General features: G+C 35.7%; 1 protein-coding gene across 1 annotated transcript in view; it reads left to right on the top strand.

The window, feature by feature from the left end:
• The window catches only part of WDR11 (WD repeat domain 11), a 44,396-nt gene extending 22,773 nt beyond the window's left edge, over positions 1-21,623 (top strand). Inside the window, exons 12-29 of the mRNA XM_009881655.1 lie at positions 1,471-1,577; positions 3,751-3,826; positions 5,196-5,304; positions 5,631-5,755; positions 6,184-6,331; positions 7,158-7,264; positions 8,551-8,665; positions 10,499-10,670; positions 12,222-12,330; positions 13,145-13,207; positions 14,427-14,492; positions 15,263-15,434; positions 15,700-15,795; positions 17,150-17,315; positions 18,341-18,438; positions 19,361-19,506; positions 20,313-20,392; positions 21,466-21,623. Of these exons, the coding sequence (XP_009879957.1) occupies positions 1,471-1,577; positions 3,751-3,826; positions 5,196-5,304; positions 5,631-5,755; positions 6,184-6,331; positions 7,158-7,264; positions 8,551-8,665; positions 10,499-10,670; positions 12,222-12,330; positions 13,145-13,207; positions 14,427-14,492; positions 15,263-15,434; positions 15,700-15,795; positions 17,150-17,315; positions 18,341-18,438; positions 19,361-19,506; positions 20,313-20,392; positions 21,466-21,623 (2,113 nt within the window). The remainder of the gene's footprint in view (positions 1-1,470; positions 1,578-3,750; positions 3,827-5,195; positions 5,305-5,630; positions 5,756-6,183; positions 6,332-7,157; positions 7,265-8,550; positions 8,666-10,498; positions 10,671-12,221; positions 12,331-13,144; positions 13,208-14,426; positions 14,493-15,262; positions 15,435-15,699; positions 15,796-17,149; positions 17,316-18,340; positions 18,439-19,360; positions 19,507-20,312; positions 20,393-21,465) is intronic.
• Positions 21,624-22,623: the final 1,000 nt, after the last annotated feature.

Raw genomic sequence — 22,623 nt, forward strand, 5'->3', positions numbered from 1 at the left:
ATAGAAAATGCCTCAGGTCTTTGAACGAGAATGATGAATAACTACTACCAATAACAATGCATTACGAGTATTCTGTACTTTTTCCAAAACACATAGTAGAACAATAGATAAAAAATTAGAAAGGTGTCAGAATTCGTATTTCTTCCATTTCAGAAAGCTCCTTGTATTTACGACCCTTCGGAGACTTGCGATGGCACACGTTATTGCAATTGTAGATTTCTCTTCAATCATTCCTGTAATGTTTCAATTAATAATTGAATACTACACATTTTGATTGAAGTTATTGGTTGAACTTTCATAGGTCCTGGTGGGAAAAGGACTGCATCCTAAATTTTTAACTTTACTTGAGGACTTAGGAATAAAGCTTCCTTTTTTTTTTTTTTTAAAGCTTGAACTTAAAAATAAGTGTAGTAGTAACTTATATGGGTAAAATATTATAGGAGTGCTTTTTGGTTTCACCCATCTACATTGCACTTAGGAAACTTCTACTTAATACAATGTGAGTTGGGTTCACTGACAGTAAATCATAAATACTGTTATTTATCTTTCTCATATTTTGCTTATATCCTTGCAAAACAGACCATGATTTTACAGTTGATATAGCAGAAGACTTAGTTGTATTGGACATAGTTCTTAAGTAATCTGTATTTGAAGGATTTGAGGAAAACCTAAATCCTTTTATCTATATTAAAATGAACTTGGGCATATGTATGTATTAGAACAGTCTCAATTTTCTTTTAGATCAGTTCCTCGATTTATTTCACAGATAAAGCACTCCACTGTTTCTGCTGGCACATATGTGCTGACTATGTGTTATATACAGTGTAAGTCTATGTCCTTGCAGCATTTCATGGTAGTTCGGTTTGTGGCATGATCTAAAAGAGCCAAAAAAAAAAAAATATTAAAAAAATCAGGTTTTCAGTTCTTTTGTGATAGCCTTTGGAATCTGTTCAGGGCCTCTCTTATTTTATCATCTTCATTTCTCCTTTCTTGGGACCGAAAGAATCGCGTCTTCCTACCCTCCTATCCATATGGATATTTTTGTCTTTCTGTATGTTGGCAAATTTCAATTACTTGATAGTTCTTCCCATCTGGTAAATCACCGATTTAATGAAAGCAGTGATTTTAGTCCACTCTAGTGCTGAATATCTGTGAACAATTTTTGCAGAAGTTACCAGTGTTTCCAACTGAAAGTTTTGTTTTAACCAAACAAGACCTGGTGTAGTCTGAAAAGAAAGCTCTTCTTTAATTTAATTTGGTCACTTTATATTTACATGATAGTTGTAAATGCGTAGCTTCTTCTTATGCGTAAATATAGTGTTTCCGTGAGATATAGAAAATTACTTCTGTGCTGTTTTCAAATTGAAGAATACGCATGAAAAAACCCCTATTATACGTCAGTCCAGGCTATTTTCTAGCCATTTGAGTATTTCGGCCTAATATGCTCCGTGTACTCTCTTCTGATGACAGGGGAATTGAGTGGATAAGCTTGACTGGATTTATTTCCTTTGCCACATCAACACCTAACAATCTGGGGCTAGTAAGGAATGAGCTGCAGCTGGTGGACCTACCAACAGGTTAGTATTTCCTGAGAAACCGGTACAGGACGCTGACAGATTTGCTGGGGAGTGACAAACATAAGTTCTTACTGCTTTTCTTCCTTCTGTTATCACGACAAAATAAAATACTGCAGAGTTTTAACTAGTTCTGCTCTCCTGTCCACGTGAAGCCACGTAATGTTTTCCACCTGGTGTTCTACAGACAGACTTGAAACAACACCTTTGCAAAGATGTCTGTGGTTTGGACTTATTAAAAGAATGAATATGTGTCAGCAGGAGGTTTAGAAGCATTCATATAGCATAGGTATTAGTGGTGTATTTCGTTCACAAAATGAGTATATTTCCAAATGTGTTTTGTCATAGTCTACGCCCATTGTTTCATGTGCACCTGAAATAGTGTTGAACCATTTACTGTGGTTTCTATCAGCAACAGACAATTTTTCAAGGCAGGCCAGGCGCGTGGCCAGAATTTGCATGTATGAATGTAAAATGGGTATTTTAATAATAAAATTGGATACTTCTATGAAGAATTGGAAGGGTTAAAATGTAAATAACTTTTTAAAAGATATAGTTGATAGCAAACCAGTCAGATTGTGTGTTTTTCAACCACTTTGGCCTTATAACAGGTGACAAATATATTTGTGATCGAGTTCAGTATTTGCACAATACCAGGAGGTATAATTTGGAAGACTAGATAACCCAAAATAAGAACCACTTCAATAATGTTAAATTATTTTTGAATGGGAAAACCTGGAGCCATTAAATTTCGAACTGATGAGCCTAAATCTTAACACATGGCTAATTCTGAATTGATTTATGTAGCATAAAGGGATTATTTATTTTTTTTTAAGCTTATGGAAAAGACTGAATTTTTGTATTTACCGGTGCTGCACAAAGAGGATCTTTAACATAATATTGTCCTTTTTTCCTTTTGTTCATTTGTTTAAAATCAAAACTGAAAAGATGCATACTTTGTAAAATTAATTTTATGTAAAATGGGGCTTTCACTTTTCACTCAGCTTGTAAATTAGTATTGAAACATTTATAAATATAAGTGATAAAAGGCTTAGTATTTCTGTAGCCAACCAAGTTCCAAGTAAATACGAATACCTGACACCTTAGCCTGTGTTTTGCTTACAAAAAAAAAATTACTTTTTCTCTATTAAAACTTACAAGAAAGGCACAGCTACTTAACTGTTTGGTCGTTGGACTGTGCATCACTGATTAGCCCAACTTTCTATTTTAGTTCTAGGAAAGCTGTTGATGAAGTATTTACTTCATGAACAATTTGACAAAATTCTCGTTTATGTTGCTGAACAACAATTAGGAAAAAAATTCCTATGGTGTTTGATCACTAATGAAGAAAATAGAGCTGGCAGGTTTCCTGTGGTCTGCCCTCTGACATGAGAGCTCTAAATAGTATTGCTGATAACTAGATTTATTCCCATAATTGGTGTAAGAGAAGTGATTTAGCTATGAGTAGCCACAACAGGGGTTAAAGTCTGAAAACTTTGAATTTTTCTTGAAAGTTAAGGAGGATGAAACTTGCAGAGGAGATGCTGTTATACCCTGATGTTTGTAGTTATTTATTTTAGTGATATGTATAACGCCTTTAATTCTGTAACAATTCCTACAGGCGAGTCAACATTTTGTTGGGGATAAGATTGTAAGTTCTTATGACTTTTCAACCATGTTCATTCTTTTAGCAAGAGAGAAGGTTCTGTGAAGTGTAGAATGAGTTTGTAATTCGGCATGGAAATACTTTCAGACCTCTAAATATAATATAAATTAATTCATAAGCTAATCTTACAAAACCTGAAATCTACTCGTGAATTTCCTCCTTGGCGAACTGAGTATGTCTCATTGGCTGTATGTGGGAAATAATAACTCTTTGAACTCTCTCTATATATTTAAATAATGCTGATTATTCATCAATTTCAGTAGTTGTTCTCTGGAAGCCAGTCAGGTATTATATTAGACAGTAAAGTTTACATTATATTTAGTGCATTGAAATGCATTAAAACTTTGAAAATGACGAGTAGTGTAAGATAGGGCAGGTTAACTGGAGATGTTCTAGTTTAGTTTGTAAACTATTGCTGTGTATAAACAGAATAGTTTATATACTACTTCTATATTTATACTTAATATAGTAACTATTTCTGTTTTCCCCCATGTTGTTGTTGTGTTCCAGGCAGGAGCATTGCATTTCGTGGGGAGCGAGGCAATGACGAGCCAGCTATTGAAATGATAAAGGTATCTCATCTGAAGTAAGTAGATTAGCCATGGGAAGTTTATAAATTTTACTGTACTGCATGAAGATCCTGAAGACTTAATAGCAATAATAGAAATTCCAGGAAAAAACACTCTAGAGAACATAGAAAAATGTGCAACAGCATCAAGAGAAAAATACTTTAGAATATTAGTTCAAAGTACAAAAGCTGTGAATGTTTCTGTGATTGACTTTGTCACATTGCAAGGTCAGTCATGAATATTTTAGTTCTTTTAAGAATTGTGTTCACTGAATGGACATTTTGATAATATTAGGGAAAACAAAAGTGGTGAACAATTTTTTTTATGTTATGAGTTAACTCCTTTTTCCATAACTTAAGCTTTAAAACAAGAAGAATGGCATTAAAGGTGGGATGATTTTTCATGTGTTTATTAATTTTTCTGAGTATATATTTCACACCTTTATAATAATTGTCTACTGGAAAACCAGATGTGAGATATAGTTGTTTGAGAAGTCAGCTGATAAACTACCAAATTGTTTACCATCAATCAAATCCTCCTTATTTTCAGATCAGGTCTGTGACAGGAGGCCCTGGTCTTTCTAGTATCAAAAATAATAAGAGTAGTACTCTGTGAGATTACTTTACTTTCCTGTGTAAATGAAATTAACGTAGTGTTGAATTTAGTAAGGCATTGTCTCTGAATTTTAGAAGTTTTTTTTCTTTACAGTGGAGGATAAAACAATGTTCTCTAGCTTCCATAGGAATATTTTTGGAAGTATGTATGTGTTCCAAAGAATTTGGAAGAGTTCAACCATATAATGGTCTAATTAATACATTAAAAATTAAGAACAGCCGTGGGCTTAGATGAAGAGACTAGAATGTTAAGTGAGAACAAGAAAGGTTAGTTCATTTGAATGGAGTTTAATGTGGTTGAGAAGAGTACACAGCTGCAGAGCCTTTCCATATTTTCAAGTGATATGTGAAAAGCAGTAGGTTGAAGGTGTTTCACTCATCTAGCTCCACAGATGAAAGGTCTGAAGACATGACTGACAAGTGGTTTAGTGTAAGAGGATTTTATGTTCATTTATCACTAGATTAGGGAAGTGGCATGTGTCTGGAGTAGAGAAAAAAAAATCTATCCAACCTCCAGTTTTGGTGTGTCTTTCTGATATCTTGTGCGTTCATCAACATGGGCTGCATATGGCTAAATTAGAGGTGCTGCTGCTTTCTCTGAATTCCTTCCTCTGTCTCCTCAGGGTGGGATTTGAGCCAAGTTAATTTACTCTGCTTTCTCTTAGTTTTTGACAGTTTCCAGAATGCTGATATGAACAACACCTGTGAAATAAAATGCTCAAATTAAAATGGATTGATTATTTTTGATGTAGTAAATTCTTATTTGTTTTAGGCAGTATCTAGCTGTAGTGTTTAAAGACAAACCGCTGGAGATCTGGGATGTTAGAACATGCACTCTGCTCAGAGAAATGTCTAAAAACTTCCCTACAGCGACTGCTTTGGTAAGGAATAAAATCTGTTACTTGCTGTTTATTAAGTGTAATATGTTGAGATAGTATAAAAATCTATGGACAATTTTGCAGCAAAATGTTACTGTATCTGTAGCATACGGCTGAGTGCTTTCACTCTCCTGTTTTCATCTGTCATCAAATAGAGGCAAGAAAGAAGGAGGTACTGGTGAGAAAATCTGGTCTACTCCTTGAGTGATGGAGGGAGGTGTCATAAAAAGCAATCTTCATTGAGATCATTGTAATTAAAAGAAAAGTCGCCAGTAAATTCAGGGAGTAAATATTTGTCTCTTCCATTTTTCCTGGACAATTTTTCACAGGAGTGGTCTCCTTCTCATAACTTAAAAAGCCTGAGGAAGAAGCAGTTAGCAGCCCGAGAGGCCATGGCCCGACAGACGGTTGCATCAGATACTGAAGTTAGCAGCGTAGAATCTTCTGTTATCAGGTATTTCTCATTCTGATTTAATGCTCTTCTGCATCAGTTGTTGTTTTTCCACCATATGCCATTGTTCTATAGAGCAGAATATTTTGAAACTGCTTCTTGAGTATATACAAGGAGAACAACTTTATGGGCATCCCTTTAGCTTTTAGATGTGGGACTTCGAGTTAGTGGTGAAGGAGAGAAATAGTGTACCTCTTTCTCTGAGGTGTGTGTGTAGCGGTCCATTAGTTACCTGGTTCCTAAAGTGAAAGTCTTATTTGCCCCTGAATGTTTCCACAAGTGTATAAATGATTTAAATGTTGCTTCTGGTAAATTGTTTTAAAGGAAATACACGTTTTTGTGCTGCCTCTGTGCATTAGTTAGCAAGAATTGTCCTTGCAAGTCTAATTTCAAGAAAAAAATACTTGTGTCTCACTGTGTTCTCTTTAAAGCTTGTTACAGGAAGCCGAAAGCAAATCAGAGCTGAGCCAGAACATTTCTGCCAGAGAGCACTTTGTGTTTACAGGTGCTGATGGGCAGGTTTATCATCTCACAGTAGAAGGAAACTCAGTAAAAGACAGCGCAAGAATTCCTCCTGATGTGAGTTTCAGTTTTCTATATCATTGATGCTTTCATTTTTTTCTTAGATACAACTGCCAGAAAAAAAATCAGGAATATGCATAGTAGTGGCAAGTGGTCATTAATGCAGCAGTTTGAAATATGAAATATAAGTTCCAACTTCAAAAACAGTAGCAATTCTCTTTTCACATCCGTATAGTTTTTCTACTGAAAACAATGTTGAAATAAATGATTTTTTTACAAGTTAGAATCTTCATAGGCCCTGACTTGCTTTCTGAATAGATTACATGACATATTTTAGAGAATTTTTGTAAAGCACATACAAAAAGCTTGAATAACAGAGAGGGTGTTATTGAAACATGTTTATGTGCTGTTAATGGATTTTATCTTCCATCACAAGGAGGAGTTGAGTGGGCCAGAGCACTCTTTTGTGAGTTTTGAGTTTTTTTCCAGTTACTCCGAAGAACAATCTTTCTTTTTTAAGTTGTTCTTGAAGGCTTTGATAAATTGAACTTACAAATAGGAATTCTTTTATTTTTGTTTCCTACTTTAGTATATGCAAGTATTGTGTTTAATGAGGTCTGTCATGTTGGTGTTTCCTTGCAACAAGAGACAGAGAGGTGATTTCCATTGCTTCAAACCCAAAATTTCTTACAAGGAAATGTCTTTTGAAGCATATTGAAGCAAACACGACTGACTTGTTAAAACTTCCTGTTTTAACTGAGCAGAATTTGGTCTGTCCTGTCATATAATAGTTTAAAAAATGAAATACTAATGTTGAAATGCTTATTCCTGTGTTCGGCTCTATTAATCACAAGATTTTATTCTGCTGCATAAATATTTCCAGGGAAGTATGGGTAGCATTACATGTATTGCTTGGAAAGGGGATATCCTGGTTCTTGGAGATGTTGATGGAAACTTAAACTTCTGGGATTTGAAAGCTAGAGTATCCAGGTATGAATGAAAATTAATTCTAATAAACATGAAATAATGAGTGTTAGAATGTTTTTTCCCCCTTCATTTTTTTTTTTTCTTCCATGTTTCTAGAAGGTCATCTGTGGTGTTTCAGGTGAAAAATGCAAGTGTTCTGAAAGAAAATTTCAGAAAATGCCTACCGTATTACAGTTCTCTAGATTTCATCTTTTGTGTTTTGTCATAGAATGCTTAGAGTCGAAAGGGACCTTAAAGATCATCTCATTCCAGCCCCTCTGCCCTGGGCAGGGACACCTCCCACCAGCCCAGGTTGCTCAAAGACCCATCCAGCCTGACCTTGAACACCTCCAGGGATGGGGCAGCCACAGCTTCTCTGGGCAACCTGCGCCAGGGGCTCACTGCCCTCAGAGTAAAGAATTTCTTCCTGATATCTAATCTAAATATCCCCTCTTTCAGTTTAAAACCATTATGCTTTGTCCTATTGCTACACTCCCTGATAGAAGGTCCCTCCCCATCTTTCCTGTAGGCCCCCATTTAGTGTTGGAAGGCCACTAGAAGGTCTCCCCAGAGCCTTCTCTTCTGCAGGCTGAACAACCCCAATGCTCTCAGCCTGTCTTCATAGGAGAAGTGCTTCAGCCCTCTGATCATCTTTGTGGCCCTTTGGACTCGTTCACGTCTCAAAACTGTCCAGGTTCTTCTGGATGGTATCCCTTCCCTCCAGTGTGTTGACTGCGCCACACAGCTTAGTTTTGTCATCCAACTTGCTGAGGGTGCACTCCATCCCACTGTCCATGTCGCCGACAAAGATGTTAAACAGCACCAGTCACAGTACTGACCCCTGTGGAACGCTACTTGGACATCCTGCTGTTTTCACCAACTCTTTGAGTGCGGCCATCCAGCCAATTCCTTATCCACTGAGTGGTCCATCCATCAAATCCATGTCTTTCTAGTTTAGAGACAAGGATGTCGTGTGGAACAGTGTCAAATTGGAGTAACGTTTTATCAAAGTTTTCAGATGTAGTAACATTTCATCAGAGTTTTTAAAGCAGTTTTTAAAGCAGAGTTTTTCTTACGTTAAATCTGCAATGGCTGCTGATAAAATGTTAAGTATTGTATTTATTTCAAGCATTTAAACTTTTTAGTTTTTGTGATAATTCAGATAGCCATTTGTGTGTGTGTGTGTGTATATTGTCCTCCTTCTCAATCTGTACCGTATCAGGATCTGCAACATTCACGGAAAGGATTTAACTAACCACAATATTAGGTATGGAATGGTTAAAACTAATCTTGTGCTTTTCTTTTCTTAGGGGCATTCCTACACACCGAAGCTGGGTGAAAAAGATACGTTTTGCCCCAGGGAAAGGAAATCAAAAACTTCTTGCAATGTACAATGATGGAGCAGAAATTTGGGATTCAAAAGAGGTAAGAGTCTGTTGTTTTGATATGTGCTTCTTTGCAAAATACACATATTACTTCTGAAAATCAGGACGAGTCAGGCATTACATTTTACTTAGTCATGATTTCTACTGACAGTTGTGTAATAAAGTTATACGGCTTTTCTCAGAAGACTTTTAGTTCCCATAAAGCATTTTTAAGCTGTCATCAATGAAAAGTACCTTTCACTCATATAGTTGACAATGTCTGTGAGGTACTTTTTGTCATTCTCTTGTAATGTTTTTGAGGCAGATGTTGAAAATTTAAGGAGTCGTCTTCAATCTTAGAATTTAATCTGTGGACAAGAAAGTATTTTTACTACAAGTTGCTTAACATCTGTGCATATCATGGATTTAATTTGTTAGGGAATACCAGAAAGCTAGACACTTGTTAATTAACATTGTCTGGCTTCTCATCTTATTCAAAAATTCTATAGTAATGTTCACAAATCTTCTGGGGTTTGCTTCATAGGCTTTTTTAGTACCATGGGGAAGGAAAGATAATTGTACTGTTTTAACTTAGCCCCCAGAGTAAGTTCAGGTTATGAGGGTATGGAACAGGAATTTTAATTCTTTTCCTGTTTACTTTGTAGTGAGCACCAGCTCCAAACTCAGGCACTTAATTTGAGCAAGTATCAAACTCTTCGTTTGTGATAATAGTTGGACAACAGATACCACCAACAACTGTCAATTGCATAGGCAGAGTAGAATAGAATATTATCCCATAAGTCTCTCCTTGAAGAACATTTGAATACTGTTGATGCTGTGGGATACTCCTCCTGTAGCTGTTCCCTGTCTTTCTGGGACAAGGAAAGGAGTTTCCTAAATGAAAGCATTTAAAACTAATTTACATTGTCAGCCGAGAATCTTTCAGAATATCTGTAGAAATATGTTATGAAATATTTTATAGTCTCAGCCCTATTAGCCATAAAATCCTCTCCTTAGAACTTCACCTTTGCCTACAACCAGTTATCCAATGTTTCCATGTTGTGGTTTGTTTTTTTTTTCCCACATTCCTATGGCAGGGGGGTTGGAACTCAATGATCTTCAAGGTCCTTTCCAACCTAAACCATTCTATGATTCTGTGATTCTCTCAGTGCTAAGAGTAATCATGCTCTGGAGCTGATGTACCTTACATCCCTCTGACTCCATGCTTAGCTCTAGAAAAAGTGAAAGGAAACAGCAGAATGTTGATTGCGGTCGTGACTTTGTTAATATTTGTTAATATTGTGATGTTCTGTGATGCTACAAAGGGTTACAAAATGTCTAACTACTAACCTGTGATAAAAAGTGCAGTTTAGAAGGTTTTGTTTATCTGTGTTTTGTTTGTGGACAATATATCATCCTATTGCCATAAAGTTACGCTAATAGTATGTCTAAATGTATTTCTAGACAAGTTCAGGGTTTATCAAGAAAGTATGCATTTATGAAGAGCATGAGTTAATTAATGAGAACCTCACTTCTGCCTTTAGGCATGTATGCTACATCAGGGACTGGAATTAAAGAGGGAATGTAAATTTCCACCAGTTTACCATGGAAACTTTATGTCAGAAAAGATAACAAAACGGCACCGTACAGCTGTATTCAAAAGGATCTTTTCTCAGCTCTGAGTTGGGCAAAAGTATTGTTTCAGGGCAGCCATGTGCCCTACTCCAAGGTGTCTGAATTCCCTACTCTCTAGGAGAGACCATCATTAAAATGATTTATGATTAACTTCACCTTTTATTGCAAATTTTCTGGTATGCCTCATGGGCATGTGACAGAGTCTTGCGCTGTCTGATGGAGAGCCTACTAAAAATGAAAAATAACTCAACTTTTTAAGGTACAAATGGTGAGCAGTTTAAGAAGTGGAAGAAACGTCAATTTCCGAATCCTGGATGTGGACTGGTGCACTTCAGACAAAGTGGTCTTGGCATCAGATGATGGGTGCATTCGAGTTTTAGACTTGTCCATGAAACCATCGTGTTTCAGAATGGATGAACAGGACTTAATAGGTATGTTGATTTCCTTTTTGCTATTGACTGTTAGATATATCATTTTGAAAGCGGACCGTAAAAATGTTCAGCACTTCCATTAGGACAGAGAATTGTCTTATGTAGAGGATTTGGTGTCCCTTTAGTGGTTTTCGTAGATGCAGATAAATATTTCTAGGCTTAGGGCATATGGGTGGTTTTTTGTACAAGTTTAACCTTGTAAATAAATTACACTTTTTAATATCTTAATGAGAATATAAATTAACAAAATAAGACCTTTTTGTACAGATATCAAGCAAGTTGGCCTGAAAAGCTTCGGTACATCAATTGGGTATCAGTACCTATATCACTGAAATTCATTACATGATTTTGAAACATATGTTAATGCATAAAAATATCTTTTATGGTATTTCCAGATATCAAAGGCAGTTTGTAGACTGATTCATTGCTTTTCAAAGTAGATTTTTCCCACTGAACTCTAAAATAGCAGTGCTGGTGCTCTTTGACTTTTTTGCCATATGCTTAGGAAGGGAATTTAAATATTTAACTATTTAAATAGTTAACTAAGCTACATTATTTGGTTTTATTACTGGTGTTCCAAATAACTGCTTTTGTTGTGATCTTTCTGGTCAATCCTGCCTTTACTCATGCAATTTCCATAAAAAATGTAGATTCTGCCTAAGACATATGTAAAAAACAAAATTGGGAGCTGTGGTATGGGATGTTAGAGGAAAAACATAATTTATCGCAGCTATTTTTACTGTCAAATGAACGTTCTAAAACCAAGCACACTGAAATTAGTATACATCAGTGTTAAGGTGCTTTTGAAGTAGCTGTCCTTCTGCCTCTACACTGTGATAATCTTTTCGTTGTAAAATCACATTTACAAGATTCCTGTATCATTCAGTGCATATGAAGTACGCGGAATTGCTGAATGTTTAAGGATGTGGCTGGTTGGTACTTGTTTTACTCCTAAGTCACTGGGTAGCATTTACAGCGTATCATCCAAACCCTGTACTGAATGCAGACTTACTGACTTTTAAATTTGTATGACAAGATGAAAATTACAGATGAAAAGTACTATCTGTTATTTCTTTGCTGATGTAGACATGTATTAAACTTGACAACATCCTTTTGGGATGATGGGTATTAATCTTTGTATTATACTGTAGAAACTATGTTTGCAAAGTAAAGCTAAAACATACGATGTGGTACGTTTTGGTATAGAAGTACTTATTTTCCAGCATGTCCTTGTAGTAGCAATAATCATCATATAATGCTCTACTTAATGCCAGTATAATGTACTCCAGGACTCTATGGCTAAATTTAATATGGAACGTTCCCAAATTCCCATTTGAGCATGGTTGATAACCCTGTACCTTCTAGGAAATGTTTTTGCTTGAGTGTAAAGATAAGCTTTTATGTCTAGTAACCCATGCTGTGTATATGAAAAGACTGTGATTTATGATTTTCTTCTGGTGCTTGCAAACAAGGTGATACATTTTATGGTTACTGAACAGAGTATTATTGCACATTAGCCACTCAACAATGAATCTTTTCCTTTTGTTTTAGAACCTGCATGGTGTCCCTATCTGCTTGTTCCAAGGGCTTCATTAGCTTTAAAAGCATTCTTGTTACATCAGCCGTGGAATGAGAAATACTCTCTAGATATTATAAACATGTAAGGAGAAATGTATATCTATATATAAAATACTTTTTTTAAAAAAAAAAAAAAACAAACCTACATCTTCTGTTAGTCTTTCTGTGCAAATAACTGTTAGATGTGTAAGTTCCTCACTCTCTGGGAGAGTCAAAAAGGTAATAGCTTCACATTTATTACTAAAAGTAATAAATAGAAAAGGCTTTAAGGTTTCAAGTATTTTATTTCTTTTGACTTTCAGTAGCCCTTGGCTATTGAAAACTGCTGTTTGCTTTAAGGTACTGGCAATATTTTTATGTCATTTACAGGTTATGTTACTTCAGAGAACAACTGTGTGTTCTCTTTGATCAAGAAATTAATGTAAGAATAGTCTGAGTTGGTTCCTAAAGTGTAATTGAAACTGATACTCTAACTGATAGTCTAATAGGCATGTCTCTGCTTCCAGTGAGCCATACTTCACATCATAGTAGGAGCATCTTTCTGTATCTTTATTGTGTTTGTTTACTGTTGGTGGCCATATAATAATGGGCTAGGCATTGTCATTTTCCTTAATTTCAAGCTTAATGAATAAAAGAAAAACGCGGTGAGAAAGGTTGGTGGCACTGACTGAGGCTGAGAGAAAGCAAAATCAGTCTTTTGTTACTATTTTGGGACTAGAAACTAGACAAAGAATCTTGCATGAATGGCTTACCATAAGAACATGAAAGATTGTTTCCGTATATGTTCTTGTGTTTTTCTACTACCAGTAATACTCTTCCTTTTCAGATAATTCTGACATTTTGGTAATACAGGAAACCATTCACCTTTTTTTTTTCTTTTTTTTTTTTAAATCCAGTGATTATCCAGAGAATGAAAATATTAAAAACCTTCTTCAAGAGCAGTTGAATTCATTGTCCAAGTAAGAATTTTGGTATTAATATTTGAATAAACTACTGAGTTCACAGAAGGAAAAAAAAAAAAAAAAAAGAAATTTGTGGCAATTCACAACTTAATGAAGAAAGAATGCTTTTTGCCTCTGTAAAGATAAGCACACAGTTAATTTTTATTTTTATGTAATTCCTAAGGGTGGTGCTTTATTCATTTCATTGAAGATTTTATGTTTTTATTTCTATTTTTCCTAATTAAAAATAAACCATAATACAATCTCCAAAGTATTTTTTAAATCAGCGAACTATCTCAAAGTAGTTTGTTAAATATTGACTCAACAGTCAAAATGTACTGTTCTGAATATATAAATTGTCATGGAAGTCAGTATTGAATTTTTGACATTGACTTATCATAGTAGTGGCTGACAACTAGAGATTTAAAGATACTGATTAGGGTCAGTATATAATTTTTAATTTACCAGTGAGTATTCATAATTTTTTAGGCAATACTTCTCGGTGATGTATGGTTCTTTGATGTTGGTCCAGACTGTATTGGACACTGCTACTTAAATACTCCAAGGTTTGTTAAGATATTTCAAGTTCCAAGGAAGACAAGACAGACAATTCTAAAAAAGTTTTATTGAAGATATACTTCCAGAGTAATGTTCATGCACATTGCTAGGCTTACACAGAAAACATTTTGACGTTCCGTTTAAACTATGAAAGTTATATTTGAAGCTAGTAAACAGAAGCTTTTCCATTTTCCTTTTGTCCTTCCATTTAGTAGGATGGAAAAGATAAAAGCGTATTTTTATCCAGTCTGAAACATATGTAGAAAACCTAAATTCGTGCATGTAGATCTCTTATGCTATGGCACTATGTAGTTGCAAAATTATTTGTAACTGAATTAATCTTGTAATTTGTAGAATCACTACAGTCTAATTTGTAGCTTCGTCTACACCCTTGTGGTTGTTCCCTTCATTGCAAGAATAAGGGGTTCCGGACAGACTCGCTATTTGTATTTAAACCGGTAGAGTGACTTGCTCCTTGAGTTCAATTGTATGTGAAATTAAGTGTACAACTTCCTGTTGTAATTGTTTTGATAGATGCATTTTTTCAGTTCAGAACAGAAATTGTATTTTTTGTTTCAATTTTTTTTTCAATTTGTAGGTGATATATCCTAGTTGTGTTTTAAAACAAACACATTCGCACAGCATTTTACAGATTATTTATGACTTTCTCTTTTTGCAGTGACATAAAGAAACTTTTGCTTGATCCGGATTTTACTCTCTTGCAAAGATGTCTCCTAGTTGCCAGGTAGTAGAGATTCAGATAGCTATATCAAACATTTCCTAATAAAATCTTGATCCTGTTAATGCATATGAATGTGCTGAAATTTAAGTACTCAACTGATTCTCCTTTAACTCGGCGCAGTTCCTTAAAGTGCTTTCTTACCCACTTACTAGAGTGTGTTCAGGACTGAGAATGGAAACGTTACCTTACTGAAACAGTTTTATTTCCTTGCTGGATGTAGAGCACTTCCTTCAGTCTTGGTGGTGCTTTCATAAATGCAGTTCTGCTAACTACATTGCATTTTGTTGGACAATGCCCAAAAATGTAATTCAGAACTTCACAGCACGCAATAGATTGTATGCAAACAAGGGAAGGCCTGGTTTTTATTTCAGAAGTATTTGGTCTGTGTTGTACTTTACCTGAACTGTAGCGAATTTTAGTCTGTCTATATTCAGAGATGTTTTTCAAACTTAATAACTTTCTTGTAGTTGAAAGAGGATATTAGTGATTAAGTATAAAATCATAATAAAATACCAATTTCCACACGTTTATATGCTGAACATTCACAGAGTTTAATTGCTGTTGTAACAGACTTCTGGCCAACCTCTTATCTAGCTCGCTGAATGCCGTTCCTTAATGTTTTCTTGTAATTTTTCCCACTGATAATGCAAAGTACTTGTGGTGCCCGCAATAACGCGTGGTCTTTGTCAAAAGGTATTTTAAATGTGTAATGTTTTTATGTGACGTGAAAAAAAATACAAACACGTTTCACATCCTGGTTTGTGTCTTCTCAGACTGTATGGGGATGAATCTGAACTGCATTTCTGGACTATTGCTGCTCACTATTTGCACAGCTTATCCCAGGAAAAACCTGCGAGACTAACAGACACAGCTATCCTTCAAGAACAGTTGGTTAATCCCTTGGATATATGCTATGACATCCTGTGTGAAAATTATTATTTCCAGGTATTTCAAGGAGTTCAAAAATATAGTTAATAAGAATATCATCAGTACAATAAACACTCAGTGTTGTAAACTTCTTATCTTGCGGCTTTTCACTATAAATATTTCACTTTTATTAGTAACGTAACACTCTGGATTAAATCACTCCCTATTATTTAAAAATAGGGAGTGTTCCAAAAACTCTCAAAATACTTCCATATCTTTTAAATACTTGGTTTTATTTCATATGGTACTCTTACATTTAAAGTATTTTTCCTTCTTCATACAGAAATTCCAACTTGAAAGGGTGAATCTCCAGGAAGTGAAGAGATCAACATATGATCATACCAGGAAATGTGCGGATCAGCTACTTCTCTTGGGCCAGGTTTGTGGGTAATATTTGAATTTTTTATTCTTCTTCCCTGTCCATTTTATGTATATATCCTATTCAAGTAAAGTTTTGTCTAATTTATAGGTGTTGTTTGATACTTTTATTCACCCAGCATGTAGTTTTTGCTGTGTTAGTATGTTATTACAACTGCAGACTCTGTGTACTGACGTGGTAATATTTGGTGTTACTGCTTCAGTCTGTTTCATTTTAGTGGAAACCCTATAAAAATCTTTCTTTCCATCTTGTGACTAGAAAAGAAAAATTACATTTTGAGTTTCCCAGAAATAACTGAAACTTAACATCTTTGGGATAACTCAGTCTGTACTTCATACTCTCATTTTAGATAACAAAGGATGTACCAAAGCTTCTGGCAGATCTGCACTGAGCAGTGCGACTGTACAGAGCTGCTCATGAGACCCTGATAAGAATGTTGTTGCATTTGTACAGTATATATTGTGAGCTGTTCCCTGCTAATGCGGTTGTGCTGCATCCATTTCCAAAAATAGCTTTGGTGTTACGAGCTCGAACTTCAGTGATTTCTATGCCACTGTGCATTTGAGCATGTCAACAAATGCTACTAGTAAAAGATGCCAGAAATACTTAGTCTGTACATAGTCTGTTTAAAATGCCAGGTTGTGGAAGTTAAAAAATGCCAGTTTATTGAATCATTGTATTTTAATATGTATTCAATGTGGCTTTTCATTATTTCTGTAATTATCTAAGCCATCAGCTTGACTGACCTCACCAAATTGACTTCTCTAAAAGTTAGGCACCTCATTTTAGTAACAGGCAGACATGACATGCCTGCAGTCATTCACTCGATTCGGAGACAGGTGTCTGCAGCCAGTTTGATGAGCCTCACTGGTTAGGCGCTCAGCCTTTGTTTTAAAATATCAAGTATTGAATCAGTCTTTGAGATTCTCGCCAGTTTCTGCATCTTTACAGTTTTGTTTCTTTGCTTATTTTAAATCGTCATAGGATCATAGAAATGCTTCTCTTCCTTTTATAACTCTGCAGAAGATTATGTAAACAACGAAATAAATATTCTGACTTAAATTTTTCTTTGGTCACTTCTAGAAATGTTAGTCTGTGATTAAACATTATACTCATCATGGGAGTTTAAATGCTATCCTTACTGAGGATGCTGTATTGAAGTAGAATCTTAATTATTACTGATATTGAAATAGAATCTTAATTATTACTATGCTGGTTGATATTTTTGTGGTCTGTTTTAGAATAATTTTAATTGTTAGTTGTCCCATGTCTTAAAAACAGTATACATATAAAGACTTTTGTTTAAAAGTGAGTGTGTTGTGGTCAAAGTTGTATTTTTTTTTTCTCTTGCCAGACTGACAGAGCAGTGCAACTATTGTTAGAAACAAGTTCAGAGAATGCACATTATTACTGTGATTCACTCAAAGCTTGCTTGGTCACAACTGTCACCTCATCAGGGCCATCTCAAAGTACCATTAAACTGGTAGCAACCAACATGATAGCCAATGGAAAGCTTGCAGGTAAAATGTGACTTGAATTTTCTGTTTGCTTCTAAACTAGTAATTCTGATCATTATTAAATCTAATGGAGATGGGAGAGGAGGAGGTCCCATTGTAATAGATCTTACACGTTGCATATGTTATAGTATGCACTACCTGGAGTAGTTCACACAAAAATAATCAGTAACTCAGTTATAAAGTTCGACTTGTTTTGACTAATTTTCACCGGAAGACATATTTCTGGAGTAATTTTCTAGACATGGAGGGATGTGGTTTAGTGGTGGTTTTGGCAGTGTTAGGTTAATGATTGAACTTGATCATAAAGGTCCCTTCCAACCTAGTCGATTCTATGATTCTTAGCAATTGTTTGCATGAAAAGAGGTTGAGCACGTAAAGCTACATATTTTCCACTTTCCTAATTACAGAATTAATTTAAAAATTGTTTCTTATTACTGAAGGTGAAATACAGACTTAGGTTTGTTTTCAGTTCAGAACATGTTTCAAAAAGTGTGTTTTCTTACACATACAGGTTAATTTGGCTTAATGCAAGAGATGTTCACAATATGATGATTGACTGAAATATTCAAAGACACGAAAGAAAGACAGAGAAAGTACAAATGTCTGTACTTGCCTGGAAAAAATACTTTCCACTCTGTGGACAATTAGCACTTCGCTGTTAATAATTGCACTATGGACAGCATTAAATTGAAATAAAGGATTATATATGAAATCTGTTTATTTGATTACAAAAATCGTTATCTCTTTATGATGAGAAGTCTAGTGAACTCCTTGTCATTTATATTCAGGACAAAGCTAAATGAGAGCTTTGTGAGGTCCTTCTAAGCTCTGTAACCTGGGAAAATGTATAATAACTGACACCCAGGTTATATGGAGAGTCAGGTGGTAGAAATTAAGGTTTTTCAACATCTTCATATGCTAAGAAGGATACAGAGATCCTTTTTCTGCAGGTGAATGATCTGCTCTCACTTGATATATCAACTCTTTTTTCCCTTAACTTATTACATAGTGTGCTTTCTGTTTTCCAGAAGGTGTACAGTTACTGTGTCTGATCGATAAGGCTGCTGATGCCTGTCGTTACTTGCAAACTTACGGCGAATGGAATCGTGCAGCATGGCTTGCAAAGGTATGTAACTTCTCAATTTTCAGTTTCCTAACAAAAATGACTGACTTAGTATATGTAGGTACGAAAGCTGATGAGGGTACTGAAGTTCTCCCAAGTTAAAAAACTGAAACATCAATTTGAGATACCATCGTCAGTTCATCATCAGGTCTGCCCTGGTGATCCAAAGGACAAGCTTGAGGCCTAAAAATGGTTGAAATACTCAATTTTCGAATTTTTGAGCAGTGGTTTGAGAAGTTGCATATCGCTGCCACAGTATAGAGTTGATAATAAACTGCAAAAAAACCAGTCCTGGAAGTGGATAAGTAATTAGGCAGTGGCTTTGTGCTAAGTTCCATGTAGCATGTGTGCTGATTTTCAAGTTAGCACCAACCACATAAATTTGCATCAACTTTCTGTTTTGGTATGCAGATGTAATTACTATGGAAGTACCTAGACACCACATTCATTTTCGAGACTATAATGGACTGGAGTCAGTAGGGATCATCTTTCAGTGTCTCTAAGTTTCTGTTATGCTTCCTGCAGAAAGTATAGAAAGAGTCATACTTGGATTTTCTAAATGGGTGAATCCCACTCTTAAGAAAAATAAAGATGTTTTGTCCTTAAGTAAGTTTTCAAGTAAAGGGTACAGATTTTGAACTTCTGGATACTTGAGGTTTTAATAAAGCTGTATGGTAAAAATAATCTTAATCACATGTAAATATCAAGTGACGAGAGTGGAGTTTTTTATATTTATGTATTTTTTTCTTTTTCTTTATATTCTATATGTTCAAGGGACTCGTGTACTTTTTATAAAAACTTGGTAATTTGAGATGCTTTTACTGCTGCCCAAAGTGTTTCACTGAAAAAAAAAATGAACCAGGAGCTGAATGCTTTCTTTAGTTAGCAGCTGAGAATTCATAACTGGCTTTCCCGCCTCTTAAAGGTTCGTTTGAACTCAGAGGAGTGTGCTGATGTGTTAAAGCGTTGGGTAGATCATCTTTGCTCTCCACAAGTCAACCAGAAGTCCAAAGCCATTCTTGTCCTCTTGTCACTTGGGTGCTTTACCAAAGTTGCAGAGATGTTGCACAGGTAAAGATGAAACAGCAGAGTCTGTATTTTGTCTTGTTATTTGAGCATTTGTGGCTTAGAAGTCAAGAGGGAAGGAGGGGGCCTGCAGTTTGATTTCTGACATTTGTTTCTATTTTAGCATTTTTTCTTGAACTAACTTTACCTTCAACAACGCGTCCTTTCTGTATGCTGGAATTGATGGGTTTTTTTTGCAATTTCAGGAGATACACTGGCATTTAAATTTACTGTAGGCTTTAAGATTGCTAGCACCCATTGACCAAGCAGTAACAATTTGTAGTAGCTATGATTATTTCCTTGATCTACCAAAAATTTTGCATCAAATGGCAGTTCCTTGAGTGCAAGGAGGAAGGGGGGATGTAAGAAGCTTGGGGAGAGGCCAGTGCCAGCTGAACGGGTGCAAGAGGAGCACGAGGCGGTACATGGGAAGCGTATGACGCGCAGTGCCTGGGAGCAGCGTAGCAGCGTTCGGTGCCGTGAAGAAAGCGCTCAGCGCTGTCGTGATGTAGTGAATCCTCCAGGCCTACGAAGCACGAAGGTGCAGAGAGCGAGGTGGAGCAACAGCGGAAACTGAGAGCGGTGTGTGATGTGGGGCTGTGAATGTGTGCCACGGTGGCAGCGAAATGGCGGTACTGTTTAACCTTGGCGATGATCAGAAGCCTGGTTCAGCCCTCAGTGTAGAAGAGATTTGCCCCTCTGGACCTAGGTGCAAAATTTTAGAAAGCAAGTGTTTTCATGCGATGTTCTGGCATACTTTTCTGTTTTCCTGTCCTAACAAATTATATTTTTTTTTCTTTCCCATTTAACAGTATGAGATACTTCGATAGAGCGGCTTTATTCGTTGAAGCTTGTCTGAAGTATGGGGCATTTGAAGTTAATGATGATACAAATATCCTTTTCCTGAAATCCTGGTTTTGCACCTGTGTTCTGATATACAGCGAGTATGCGCGAGCCAATGTTAGATGAACTAGTCTGCACAGGAATAGGAGTTCCTATTTTTATTTTCCAGGTTGTGTAGTTTGAAGGAAATAAAAGGAAACAAGTGAAAAGGAGCCATTTGCATAAATCCATAACATTACCTCTTCCTGATCCTCTATGAGGCCAGTGGCACTGGAAAACAAACTAAAAGTGGGAAAAAAAAATAAATACAGTTGAGAAAAGAACAGAAAATAAAATGTTCTTTGCCGAACTTGGAAATTATTACTGCAGAGTGTGGAATGAAATCGGTGGTTTAGTTATTTTTTTTTAAACACTATCTCAGGAAAAAAAATCCCTGCATTGAACCCCTCTATACACCAACATATTGCTTTAGTGATTGAAGCCCTTTGTGAAGGAGCCAGTTCTGAGACGGTGGAAACAAAGAAAATCAAAGGTCAAGATCAGATGAGCTGAAAATGTAGTGTTTTAAAAGGTATCTAAAGTATTGCTCAGTACAGTCTGCACATCTCACCCAGTGTTCTGGAACCTCAAGAGTTGCTCTAACGTTTGTATTTACGTATATCCAATAAATAATGATGCATATGTGAATAATACCTGATTGTTTTTTATTGAGTCACCACTGATCTCACCCTGTAAATTAAAAAAAGCCACTAATAAGTCATATAGGTAAATCTACATAATACATCTAATTAACAAAAAAAATCTTGTAGTATGACCTTGCATTTTCTCAATTTGTTTTGCAAGTTATGACGTGGTAGGTACTTAAGCTTCTCCGAAACGTATCTGGTTTAGTTCATAGCACTCTGCATATTGCTTGAGAAGTGCTAATGTGCATTCAGTCATAGAATTTAAAGCAACTTTTTTGTCTGTATTTGTGCTGAAAAATACTGGATGAGCACAATTGGCAACAATGTTCAGCATTTGCAGCTTGTGAGAGCAAAGGAGTGAGGAGGGGAAAAAAAAAAAGATTCTGAGTTTTTTCATTTTGCTGTTGATTTGTGTTTTCCTTAATGCTTCGTTTACATAAATTGATCCATGCTGTGTATGCAGATTATGCCAGAAGCTTGAAGCTCCTGGGCTTTAAACAGGGAGCTATTCTCTTTGCCTCAAAAGCAGGAGAAACTGGTAAAGAGTTACTGATGGAGCTCAAACAGCCTAAAGAGGAAGTGACGCAGGAGTAAGAATTTTACGTTTATGAGGAGATTTGGGTTGTCTGTCAGACTGAGATTCCACTGTGTGAAAACACATTTTTCTCTTGAATCACTGTAATAGCCGATATGTGTGATTTGAGCAAATGTTGTTAAATGTGCCTGGAGGCAAGATTAAGAACTGTTTTATGTTTATTTTTATGTTAAAAATGTCTTCACTTTCACAAGAGGGGAAAGAAGCCTGTGATAAAACTGTAGCAGAATATTTCCAACTTTTTTAACTATAGCAGAAATCAAATTTAAAAATGTGCTGAAAGAGTTCTATACCTGTGTAAAAGTCTACTCCATTTACTTCTAAAAATCAAATCTTTATAGTTCTTCACTACTTTGTATTTATATGTATAAATGATTCAACCTGTACTATAAAATATAAATATATTTAAAGAATAAATATAGATGACAAAACACATGTTTTTTTCCTGGAACATCATGTTTTCTCAATCCAATTTTTCTGTTTAAGATTACTGTTACTTTAAATCAGTTCACTGTATTGTTATTTTCATAACTGTCTGGAATGGAATCTTTAACAGGTTTACTTACGAAAATATCCTAACATTCCCGAAATCCACTAAATGTCCTTTTTTTTTTTTTTCCAATTAAGGTGGTGTTATATTCCGTGTTATTCTTAGGTGTGCAGGGAGTGCACACTTTAGGGACTAGATTCTGCCTTGTGTTGACTGGTTCATGGGATCAAAGGGTGGGGGAAGATCCTACCTCAAAAGCAGCAAGGTAGGCTCCTGCGGAACACTCAGGAGACTGTCCGCTGTCTCCACAGTTATTGTTTTGTTTGGTATTTGAATGTGGGATTAACAGGAGGTAAAAAAAAAAAAAAAAAAGCATTGTGCAAAGCCGAAATGCTGGCTTTTTAATTAGATCCTTTTTATGCTAATACATCTTATGGTCCAGATACTTAAGGATGCCATCAATAACATCTTTTCTCATTTTTGTGCCAGTATTTCAGTATTTAAGTACT

The sequence above is a fragment of the Charadrius vociferus genome, unplaced genomic scaffold, assembly GCF_000708025.1.
Source record: "Charadrius vociferus isolate BGI_N301 unplaced genomic scaffold, ASM70802v2 scaffold282, whole genome shotgun sequence".
NCBI lineage: Eukaryota > Metazoa > Chordata > Aves > Charadriiformes > Charadriidae > Charadrius > Charadrius vociferus.